Source organism: Sminthopsis crassicaudata, chromosome 5 (genome assembly GCF_048593235.1).
Source record: "Sminthopsis crassicaudata isolate SCR6 chromosome 5, ASM4859323v1, whole genome shotgun sequence".
NCBI lineage: Eukaryota > Metazoa > Chordata > Mammalia > Dasyuromorphia > Dasyuridae > Sminthopsis > Sminthopsis crassicaudata.
This window is the reverse complement of record NC_133621.1, coordinates 288,235,467-288,247,996: the sequence shown is the minus strand read 5'-3', so window position 1 is coordinate 288,247,996 and position 12,530 is coordinate 288,235,467. Positions and strand designations below refer to the sequence as shown.

The 12,530-nt window shown below is 35.2% G+C and overlaps 1 protein-coding gene across 1 annotated transcript in view; it reads left to right on the top strand.

Annotated features, from left to right (window-relative positions):
- Positions 1–12,154, top strand: part of LOC141544806 (sodium-coupled monocarboxylate transporter 1-like) — a 46,071-nt gene extending 33,917 nt beyond the window's left edge. The window contains exons 8-15 of the mRNA XM_074271366.1: positions 599–687; positions 2,865–2,977; positions 4,554–4,621; positions 5,758–5,844; positions 7,677–7,888; positions 8,346–8,449; positions 8,941–9,020; positions 10,913–12,154. Of these exons, the coding sequence (XP_074127467.1) occupies positions 599–687; positions 2,865–2,977; positions 4,554–4,621; positions 5,758–5,844; positions 7,677–7,888; positions 8,346–8,449; positions 8,941–9,020; positions 10,913–11,026 (867 nt within the window). The 3' untranslated portion in view covers positions 11,027–12,154. The remainder of the gene's footprint in view (positions 1–598; positions 688–2,864; positions 2,978–4,553; positions 4,622–5,757; positions 5,845–7,676; positions 7,889–8,345; positions 8,450–8,940; positions 9,021–10,912) is intronic.
- Positions 12,155–12,530: the final 376 nt, after the last annotated feature.

Here is a 12,530-nt window from a genome sequence, read left to right as displayed (position 1 = left end):
AATTAAAATATTGACAGTACTTGCTGCTTTGCCATCCCAGAATCTCACATGCTCTGACTTCCTTTAATATGCTAAAACTCAAACAACCATAAACATATACACATTTTTAGTATAGTCCAAGAGTTCTTAACTTGGTGTTCATGGATTTGTTTTTGGAGGCTTGTAAATAGATTTGGGGAGAGGGAGAGGGTAGTCTGAGGATCTGGATAAAACAACAACAACAACAAAAAAAAAAACCCTTTATTTTATTTCTGACTGAAATTTAAACATTTCTTTCAATTGCCAATTTTTTAAAAAGTAAAATACTTCATTCTGAGAAAGTGTTCATGGGTGCTTTAGGGATCCATTGCACAAACAAAAAAAATGCAATATAATTTAGAAATATTTACTTTTAAAAAGGTAAAAAGAAAGTATTTGGCACAAGTTAAATAGTTTGTTATTGTTAATTGTTAAATAAATTTAACAAAGTTAAATTTTTGAAATATGCATTTGGATGAAATAGCTCATTCTCTGATAATGATGGATAAATGAAAAATTGATCTAGAATAGCATATACCAAATGATCAGGAGCACATTAGTAAAGCTTGAACTTTTTCAGCTCATGCCCTATCTGGTGCTGGACATTTTACAAGATTATCCAGGACTCCCGGGACTTTTTGTGGCCTGTGCTTACAGTGGAACATTGAGGTATGGACTTTATTTAATTAATGAAATTATTTCACACAATAATGTTTTATAAGAACTGTCATATTCCATAAGCTAAGACAATTTACATTTGCATTCTATGCAATACTTTAAAAAATTATTGTAGCCAGGAGTTTAGTACTAGGTCTGACATTTACCTACCAGTGGGTTGATCACTGCATCTCACCTTTGACTGAAATCTGTAAAATAAGGATAATGATACTTTAAGGACAGCACTATAGAAAAACAACAAAAAAAAAACTATTGTGATTTTATCAATGAGTATATCAATCAAGATTGAGAACCCTCTACTCCTTTATTGATTGCTCTGGACTAAAAAAAAAAAAAAAAAGCAACACTTAGAGGATACTTATTAGTCATCATTGCCTTCAGATGCGACATGATTGATTTTTAGACAATGGTCAATTGCTGACCCCATACTAGATGCTTTTCTAACCTTCAAGGAACCATCAAAGCTATTCTAGAGAGCACAGGATCATCTCCATGACACAATGCAGCATCCAAGTATAACTTTATTCACTATGTTCACTATATCATAACTGTTGTTATTTTATACCACAATTCCACTCCACACTATTAGCTATTTGAGGCTTCCATGTTTAATGACTTTTCATGGGAGTGCATGAACTCCATATAACTTCTGAAGCTTTAATAATAACTAGTAAATGCCAGTGAAATCTCTTTCCCAATATGTATAGAAGAATCCCACATGTTTAACATATATTGGATCACTTACCTTCTAGGGAGAAGAAGAAATTAAAACACAAGGTTTTGTAAGAGTGAATGTTGAAAATTATCCATGTGTATATTTTGAAAATAAAAAGCTTTAATTAAAAAAAAAGAAAGAAATCTCTTTCCCAGAGATTTCAGTGTTTAAAAAAAAAAGTGCTCAATTCATGTATTGAAAATACATGGAAAGACCTTGTAGCATAGTGGATAGAGTGTCAAAAATTCTGCCTCTGATACTTCCTAGATGTATAAACTTGGGCTAGTCACAACTTCTCTGATTTCAATGTAACACTAAAATTGTAAAATATAGAAAGATTGTAATCTGTGTTCTAGGTGGGAGCTCCTTCTCTCCCCCAACCACTATTGATTTGTTATTAGACCAACACAGCTACAAAATGGATAAGGACATGTAGAAGCTCTAAGTATCTTTTCTTCTATTTAATTCAATATATGTATCCCAACTAAGAATTTTTTTGTTCTAACCTATTAAGTCATTGTACTGATTCACCTATTTTGGAAACTTGATCTTTAAGATTTAATCTCTTTTTTTTGTTGTTGTTGTTGAATCAATTTAGTCATTATCTGACTCTTTGTGACCCCATTTGGGGTTTTCTTGGCAGAGATGCTAGCGTGATTTACCATTTCCTTCTCTAGCTCATTTTACAGATGGGGAAACTGAGGCATATTTGAACTTAGGAAGATGAGTCTTCCTGCTTCCTAACTCAGTGCTCTGATCCTATAACCTTTCAGAAAGCATGTAGGTAACATTACCAGAGGTACAGGAGAATATAAGCTCCTTAAAGGCAGGCACTGCCTTTCATTTTTATTTCTGCATTCCTGAAATCTAGAACAGGACTTAGCATATAGTTAATATGAATGTTTATTGATTGGATTGTCAATTGAACTGAGTTCATCTGGGTGTGGAAAAGTATGGAATCAAATCGTGGGGAAAGTCTGGAGTCAGAGGCCTTGGATTCAAGTCCTTCTGAAGATTACTATCAAGGATCAGTTAGGTGGCGCAGTGGATAGAGCATCAGCCCTGAAGTCAGGAGGACCTGAGTTTAAATCTGACCTCACTTCCTAGCTGTGTGACCTTGGGCAAGTCACTTAACCCCAACTGCCTCAGCAAAATAAATAAATAAATAAATTACTGTCTGTGAATGACTTTGGTTTAAATTTCCTTCCAGCCATTCTAAGGAATATCTCCCTGAATTTCAGGGTCCTCATGTATATTAAGTAGATGATTTCTGGAATTTACAGCTCTAGAATGAAGAGCTTCCCTTAAATATTGATGGTCATTACCAATTTTTTCAGTTTTTTCTCTCCAGTTATTAATAATGTTTATTAAAATATAGTAAATGAATAAATAAAATAAATAAGCAAATAAATGAATGAATGAATAAGCAAAGTACTTTCCTTTCTCTCCTCAGCACAGTATCCTCCAGCATCAATGCTTTAGCTGCAGTAACAATCGAAGACCTCGTCAAACCTTACTTCCCATCCCTTTCAGAAAAGAGGCTGTCTTGGTTTTCTAAAGGAACAAGTGAGTCTCTATTGAATATTTTAACTTTTTCAAAGACATCAAAGGGATGGATATTTACAAAATCAAAACCTTTATCGCTAGCTCTCTGGCTCAGGTTAGGCTGAACAAACATTTTTGTGCAAATGTGAGATCTTAGATTTAGGATTGAAAGCCTAATTTATATTAGATTTCAATTCAGAAGGGAATCTTATGTCATCAGGAAATTACGGAATCTTAGACCTGAAGAGAACCTTATTTGCCATTTCATCCAACCTGTATCTTAATTACCATTCCTTCTATATCACACACCATCCAATCTTTGCTTGAAGACAACCAATGGGGGAGGACGGGGTGCAGGAAGAGGATGGCAATCACCTCCTTATCCAGTAGTTTGACTTTTTGGCAAATTCTAATTATTATAATGGATAGTTTGGTGCCTCCATAGAGCACCGTGACTGGTCAGAAAAGCTAGAATTCTTGAGTACAAATCTGGCCTCAGACACTTTCTAGTTGTGTAACCCTGAGTAAGTCACTTAACCATGTTTGCCTCAGTTCCCTTATCCATAAAATGAGCTGGAGAAGGAAATGGCAAACTACTCCAGTATCTGCCAAAAAATACTCCAAAGGAGCTCACAAAGAGTTGGACGTGACTAAGACAATGTTCAGAATAGAAATGCTCTATTACTGGTAAACTGGATGAAGATATATATTTTCCTCTAAACACAAATGTTTGTGGAGGATTAGATTTAAAACACAATAGTTGTTAGGCTTATAATCCCCACAATTAATCCCAGGGATTCTTTTCTTGATATAATCTAGTGTTTCAACTAATCCTAAACACAACACTAGGGTATTATTTATCAACTTTGTATATTGATTTTCTGGCAGAAAAATACATCCCATTTTTACCTTTTACCTGTTCTGATCAGTGTGGCTATTTTTTAGCCCAGCAAATTATCTTCTAGTATAAAAGCCATGATGAATATATTCCATTGAGAATGTTAACTATCAAAAAAAAAAGAAGAAGAAGAAGAAGAAGAAGAAGAAGAAGAAGAAGAAGAAGAAGAAGAAGAAGAAGAAGAAGAAGAAGAAGAAGGAAGAAGAAGAAGAAGAAGAAGAAGAAGAAGAAGAAGAAGAAGAAGAAGAAGAAGAAGAAGAAGAAGAAGAAGAAGAAGGAAGAAGAAGAAGAAGAAGAAGAAGAAGAAGAAGAAGAAGAAGGAAGAAGAAGGAAGAAGAAGAAGAAGAAGAAGAAGAAGAAGAAGAAGAAGAAGAAGAAGAAGAAGAAGAAGAAGAAGAAGAAGAAGAAGAAGAAGAAGAAGAAGAAGAAGAAGAAGAAGAAGAAGAAGAAGAAGAAGAAGAAGAAGAAGAAGAAGAAGAAGAAGAAGAAGAAGAAGAAGAAGGCAGCTAGGTGGTGCAGTGGATAGAGGACCAGCCCTGAATTCAGGAGGACCCGAGTTCAAATCTGTCTCAGACACTTAACACTTCCTAGCTGTGTGACCCTGGGCAAGTCACTTAACCCCAGCCTCAGGGGGAAAAAAAAAGGAGAATGTTAACTATCAAGATTAATCTGAACTGAGCTTTCCATCTGTTCTTTTAGGTATACTGTATGGAGCCCTGTGCATTGGAATGGCAGCCCTGGCATCACTCATGGGAACCTTGTTACAGGTGAGAGTGAAATTTTGGCAACTCTGGAAAACAATAAATGGTATAAATGATACTTCAAATTTTCTAGCTTTTGCTCACTCTGTGCACTGACAAATCTACTTTTTATCATTCACTGAAATGTGGGTGATGAAGAGAAACTGAATCCTGGAATGCCTTCATGAGATGCAATTTCTGTTAGTCATTACCATATACAACTCTGAGATAAACAGAAAATGTCTTTTAGGCAGCATGTCTTTCTGTATATAAACACACACAAACACATATGTCTCTCTATATGCAAGTATGTCTTTCAATATATGTATATATACACATATATGTATATGTGTGGTTTAGACATACTTCTATGTGCATATATATAACATCTATTTCTCTCAGCATATTCCTTGCATTTATCCATCTATCCATTTTTCCTCTCTCCCCTTCTCTCCTCTTGTTTCTTTATCTCCCTCTTCTTTTTCTTCTCTCCCCACCTCTCTCTCTCTCCCCCTTTTCTTGCTCTCTCTTCTCTCCTCTCTCTCTTCTCCCCTCTCTTCTCTTTTTTCTCTTTTCCCTCTCCTTTCTCTTCTCTCTCTTTTCTCTCTCTCTTCTTTCTCTTCTCTCTCTGTCTCTTTTTGTCTCTCTCTCTCTCTTCTCTCTCTGTCTCTTTCTCTCTCTCTCTCTCTCTCTCTCTCTCTCTCTTTCTCTCTCTCCTCTCTCTGTCTCTTTTTGTCTCTCTCTCTCTCTCTCTCTCTCTCTCTCTCTCTCTCTCTCTCTCTCTCTTCTCTCTCCCCCCATATGTTTGTGTATGTGTGTGTGCATATGCCTCAGTCATTACTCAGGTACAATCTAAATCTGGTAGTGAGTGATGTCAGGGAGCTGATTTCTTTCTATCTACCTTTCTATATTTCTATATCCAATAGTACCAACTTCTTGTCCTCTTCCACTTAGGCATTCTTGTAGTGACTCTCTTAAGGGAGATTTGGCTTTCTTTCTGATTCATTCCCACACTCCAGCAAGCCTCTTTTCTACTTTGGGAAAACCAATATGTGTTGTTGACTGCTTATGGACCCATATTCCATTATTTCCCGGGAAAAGCTCACCTTTTCTTGAGAACGTACCTTTCATGACTAATTTGTGACATTTTATTCTCTCGATAGGCAGCGCTCAGTATCTTTGGTATGATTGGAGGACCACTTTTGGGCTTGTTTTCTTTGGGGATCTTGGTCCCCGTTGCCAACTCCCTTGTAAGTATGAACTAGGATTATAAAGACAATCTCCTTTCCCAGAGTGAATGAATGAATGAAAAAAAAATCAATAAGCATTTACTTTGTGCCAAGTATGATGCTAAGCACTGAGGATAGAGCTATAAAGGGAGTTTCTACCCTCAAGGAGATTACACTGTAATAAGGGAAAACAGTATGTCAGTTAGTAGTGCTCAGGAGAGGAGTCTTAGTGTAGTGAGTCCCTGGAATAGTGGGTTGATATAGGAGGCAGTCCATTGACTTGGTCTTTCCAGAAATGACAGTGCTATGAATTCTGTGACAAGGACACGATGGGCAAGAAAGAATGTGGATGAGGCACTTGGAAGTAGGCAGATGATAAGACCATCTCTGAGGCAATGGGATAGTATGTGGAAATATAAAATCATATAAAAAATAAATAAAATCATATAAAATAGAAGGTTTCTCAGAGGCCATTTATACAATCCTGTTGAGAATTTAAGTGACTTGCCCAAAGTCACTTAACCTGGTGAATATCAGAGGCAGCAGGATTTAAACCCAGATCCTCTTATTCCAAAGCCTTTACTCTGTACCAATCTGCCTCCTTAAGAGCAAACAGTATTTGTTCTCTGGTGCCTGCTAGATGTTATTGTTCAGTGATTTTTAGTCATGTCCAATTGTTTGTAACCACATTTGGGGTTTTCTTGGCAAAAATATTGGAGTGGTTTGCCATTTCCTTCTCCAACTCATTTTAAAGATGAGGAAACAGTCATATAGCTAGTAAGTGTCTGAGGTCAAATTTGAACCTAGTAGGATGTAGCTTCCAGACTTGATCTGATGCTCTATGCACTATGGGCCACCTAAGAACCCCTGTGAGGTAACTATGTAATGAGCAGGGAAAAGAAGTGAAGATGGGTAACCGTCTAAAAGAGAAATGGACAAGACTTAGTGACTGACTGAGTATAGGAATGAACAGGAAAGATCACAGGATCATAGATCTGCATGGGGAAAGAACCTTAGAGAAGATTGAACCCAGTTTCCTTATTTAACAAATTTAACAACAGCCTCAGACTGAGGCTGATCTAGCTTAAGTGATTTTCCCAAACTCAGGATGCAGAATAAGATATCTATTTGTTAGACTCAATAAGAAGTTGTTTTCTTCATTTATTACAAAGATTTTATTTTATTTTATTTTTTTCTTTTTAGTTTGGGAGAGGGAGTAATGGGAGGGAGAAAAATCAGATTTCTACTTGAAAAAATATTTTAAAACTTTTTTTTAGACACAAAAAAAGTTATTTCCCAAAAATTATACTGGTAGTAACAGTCAGAATTTAAGCAACTCTGAATCCTAATCCTGAGCTTTTCCCCCTTCCTCACTACTCAATAATAAATAAAAATTTGCTAACTATCTGCTATGTGTGCCAGAATGCTTGGCACATAGTAGGGATTTAATGTTGTTTGTTTGTTTTTAATATTTTGTTTTTCCCAGTTACATGTAATATTTTTCATTTGTTTTTAAAACTTTGAGCTCCAGATTCTCTCCTTTTCTCCCTCCCCACCATTGAAAAGGCACATATGAAGTTATGTAAAATTTTTCCACAAGTCATGTTGTGAAAGAAAACATTGATTTCTCTCCCCCCAAAAAAAGTTTTTAAAAATTATGCTTTAATTGTATTCAGACACAATCAGTTCTTTCTCTAGGCATGAATAGAATTTTTTAATCGATGTTTGTTTATTGCTTTATATGTGCCAGGAACCCTGACATGTGAAAAGTTTGCTTCAATATTTCACGGTTTCCTTTTTCCTTCCAAAAAAAGCCCTATTGTTTTCTTCTCAAAAGCATTTCTGTTTTACAGGGGGCATTTGTAGGACTCATTGCTGGATTTGCCATTTCCCTTTGGGTTGGAATTGGAGCTCAGCTTTATCCCCCCCTTCCAGAAAGAACTTTACCCTTGAGTCTTGTTACTGATGGTTGTAACATAACCAGTCCAGACCAGGGAAACTGGACAATGACCACCACAGAAATGCCATTTTCTACAAGTGCCCTTCAAATTCACAATGTTGAAAGGTAAGTTTTACAATATTTTACAAATACAATGTTTTGTTTTTTTTTTTCTACTAAGAGCCTGGTAGGAGACAGATGATTCCAAAAACTGTCCTTACTTTGCCTTGGAAATCACTGATGTATGTATATTTTGGGTTGGTCATCCCATATACCTCCATGGATCTTTGAACTCACCAAGGTGTGAACTTCCTTCAAAAACAAACAAACAAACAAAAAAAAAAAACAGCTGTTCCCAAAAAACCCAAACCAAACTAAACCAACCAAACAAAAAAAAGAGCCCAATATTATTTGCCTGTTCATTTTATTTGACTCTCCTCCATGTCTTCCCATAAGGGGGAGCCAATGTAACATTCTTCCCCTAGTTGTCTTAACATTCTATGGAACATATTGATTGCTCATTGATTTTGATATGAGACTTGTAGATTACTCTTATAATGAATCTTTTCCTTCTTCTTTATAGAACTCCCCTAATGGATAATTGGTACTCCTTATCATATCTGTACTTCAGCACCATTGGAACTTTGGTCACTCTATTGGTGGGAATAATTGCTAGCCTCCTAACAGGTACCTGTTTCTGCATTGCTATTTTTTGAGATAACTTTTACATGGCAATTTACAATCACTTGTATCAGTGATTCTGTATTACAGTTCTGCTATGTGAATTGTTTCCTCCAAATTATAAATGGGAAACTTGACTGATTTATTTGAACAACAAACATTTATAAAGATTTCACTAATAGGGAACATCACCCTTAAGTGCCGGGGATAGAGAGATGAAAATGAAGAAATTATGTTTTTACCACTTTTCTGAGTTTTAGTTTCCCTTTCTTCTTGAACACTTTCCTAAAAGAAAAGTTTAAGAGAAAGAGAAAGGAGGAAGAGAATTTTATAGAGGATAGTGTTTCTCAGGGGTTTTGATTAAAGACTCATAAAATGATTTTCTTCTGGTAAATCAAGATAGGATTTTAAACTGGAGAGATTTTTATCTCTGAATGTTCTCATTTAAAAAAAAAAAGAGATTTGAATATGCTTCCATTATTGGCTGTGTTTTTCAGGAGGAAGAAAACAGAGAATAGATGACAGTTTCCTACTAACAAAAGAAGACTTTTTATCCAATTTTAACTTCTTAAACAAGGTATGTTTTTTTTCTTATATAAGAAAGATCATTCCTATCATTTTATAACAGAAAAGGATTACCTTCCTTTCCTCCTTCACCCTTCTCCTCTCCAAAGATAGTGGAAAAAAGAGGCAATTAATAATTCCCTAATGATACCTCTACCAAAGTCTCACTCTAGTGATAGAGATTGCTCTCAGAGGTCAAAGCTCTGCCAATGGAATAGGAGCTCTGGCATCTGACAAGTGGTACCTCTAGTACCTAGAAACCCCTCTAGCTAATTTTATAAAGATTTAATACCAAAAGTTTGGCTATCAGATAATGGTTCCCTTCCCTTGTCATGGTAATTTGTGAAGTCATGGTGAAGAGAGAGCTAGTAATAAGCCCAGAAGATCTGAATTCAATCAAGACTCCAAGTTGCTGATTGATTACAGGTCTCTAATGGAAGGAGTTCTCCATACCAATGAAATCATGAAATCACAAAAACATATCCTCTCTCTGTTTCTCTTTGAATCTTCTCTCTTTCTTTTTCTCTCTGTTTCTATATCTTTCTCTTCCCATATACAGGCTGCTTTAAAACTCTAAGTACAGTTTTAAGCTTATTAAAATTAATTAAAACTTAAAATTGCACTATGACTTTTGCGACACCCGATAGATTTGTGTATGTGTGTCTGTAACATATATAGATATGTATATATCTCTATCTATATGTCTGTGTCTGTGTATGTGTGTATATAAAATTGGATTTTGCAATGTTAATGTTCTTGTACAAATTTTTCCCCTGGCTATGCTTACTTCACTTGGTATCAGTCCATATAAGTCTTCCTAGATTTCTCTTAAACATCTCTTTCTACATTTATTACAATACAGTAGCATTCTGTTACATTGATTTACCAAATCAGCCATTCCCCAATTGATGGGTATCCTTAGTTTCCAATTTTGATGTCACAAAATGAGATGCTATAAATATTTCTGTATGGATTGGAGCTTTTCCTCCAAAAGTGATTTTTATCAGTGCATATGCCCTCCACCTATAAACCCTTCTCCAACATAAATACATTCATTTTTATACATTTACAAATATGTGAATATATAAACACATGCACATGTGTGTATATGTGGACACATATATTGTGCTTATGTGTATGTGTGTATATACATATATACACACACATACTTGAGGAATGGTTATCTATGGAAGAAATATCCACTGATAAAATTTTTTTTGAGATTACAAAATTTAATGATGTGTTTGTTCTATATTATTCCTTCATTAGAATAGGAAGCCAATTATAATAATATCAACTAAAATGTATGTGGCATTCTGAGGTTTACAAAATGCTTTATAAATGTTATCTCATTTTATTTTTTTTATAATTTGCTTATTTTAAAGCAATTAGACTGAGAGGTTCATATATTATCACCTCCATTTTATATATGAAGAAACTGAGACACAAAAGAGTTTAAATTCTTGCCCAGGATCACATAGCTAGGAAGTGTCTGAGACTAGATTTGAACTCAGATATTACAACTCCAATCCAATGTGTTACTTAAGAATTTTTTAAAAAATTGAACCATCAATAATTTGCAATTTTGCAATTGTGTATATACATGATCCATCCTACCCTCATTCCTTCATTAAAATTCAAGTTTCTTGCTTCATGATGGCAGGGAATCTTTTCTGGGTTCTTGAACATTGTAATAGTAGAGACCAAGCAGACTCTTCCCTAGTTAAGCCGAAGAACTGAAAGGTTGGCTGCTAGAAGGAAAGGTTTGTCAGCTACTATTCTTGAAGACATCTAGTAAGACAGACTGGAGTGTGATTCCCACTAGTGGAGGGAGAACCTTGGCTGATAAAGCTAACTATCTTCAAAGAATTGATGAAACTAGTTAACTTTTTTTTTTTTTCCTAGAAGTCAAATCAATCTTATGCAATGGAAGATGGCGGCACTTGTAACCCTGCTTTCAACCACACTGAAATAAACTTCACAGAAAGCTGGAGAAAGACCAATGAGGCACATTTTTGAGGCAGCTTTTATACTGGATAAACTTGAATACCTTGCTGCTTTTTTATATATTTTTAAAGATGATTGAATTGTATTTAGATTTTGTTTTAGAATATCTCTGATATTTTTGTACACTCTGCTGAATCTCATAGTGCTTCAGGTAACTCTCAAGGTGATTACTTTCTTTGGGAGAGGGTGTTTCCTCACTTGAGAATTCCTCTAGCCAATGAAATCACATGACTAATACCCATTACTTTTCCTGCATGATTTATGTTGACCTTCCTTTTTTTTTTCTGATTCACTTTGACTTCTAACTTGGCTTCATTTCTGGATTCTGATGATGTCTCATCCTAATATTTATTCTTTTGGTCCTTGTTCTTCCTGTTGGATGGAATACCCTTTGCTTTCCTTGGTCCTGGTGCTGATAACCTCTTTTTCCTACAATCTGCCATGAAAAAACAAACCAACAAAACCATATACAGCACCTTCTCTTCTTGATTTGACATCCCAAGAAAATGTCTGTAATCCAAAGTGGATCACCTAGAAATCAGATCATTCTATTACATCTGTAATCCATAGTGGATCACCTAGAAATCAGCTCTATAATCCATAGTGGATCACCTAGCAATTGGATTATTCCATCACATTTGTAATCCATAGTGGATCACCTAGAAGTAAGATCATTCCATTACATCTGTAATCCATAGTAGGTCACCTAACAATCAGATCCTTCCATCACTTCTGTAATCCATAATGGATCACCCAGAAATCAAATCATTACATTTCATCCATAACAGAATCTTTGAAAGTAAAATTTTAAACCACTAAAATCAAGACAATGTTTCAATGACTAGAAAATGTTTTTTTCTTGCTAATTTTTCATTCAGTTTAATAATTTAATCACTGTGTAAAGACATAGAAAATTTTCTTAAATGATGTCCTTCAGCTCTTTAGATACAAAAAGCTGAAAGTTGATTTGTTAATTTCTTTTACCTTCTTTTCAGTCTGTCTGGATCTATCAGGACTTAATTGTAAACTTCTCCACCCCCCAAGCCCCACTCCATTCCTACACCATATACAATTTGAGAAATATGTAAGTCGCCAAGTTTTGGGTTTTTGTAAAAATTACTGTTAACTAAATACTAAAAATAGCTTGGCTGTGTCACAGTGGTATCAAATGAACACAGAGTCACATGTTAACCTGGAAAACCACAAATTAACATTATCTGTATTATATTGTATTTTTATTTATTTTTGTTAAACATTTCTAATTACACTTTAAATTGGTTGGCAGGACTGGGAAGTTTTGTCCTTAGTTCCCTCCTGCTGCCCTGGCCCTGAGTGAGCTATATCTGGTTTAGTGAATGCTAGTATAGGAGTAAGGGAGATCTGAGTTCAAGCCTTACTTTTCTGACAAATTCAGACTTTGTGGTCCCTGGGTCATAAAGTATCTGAAATTCTCAGTGCCTTAAGAAACTCCTTAATTAAGCCTGTGAATTTCAGAGTAGGTCTCCATCTGAATTCC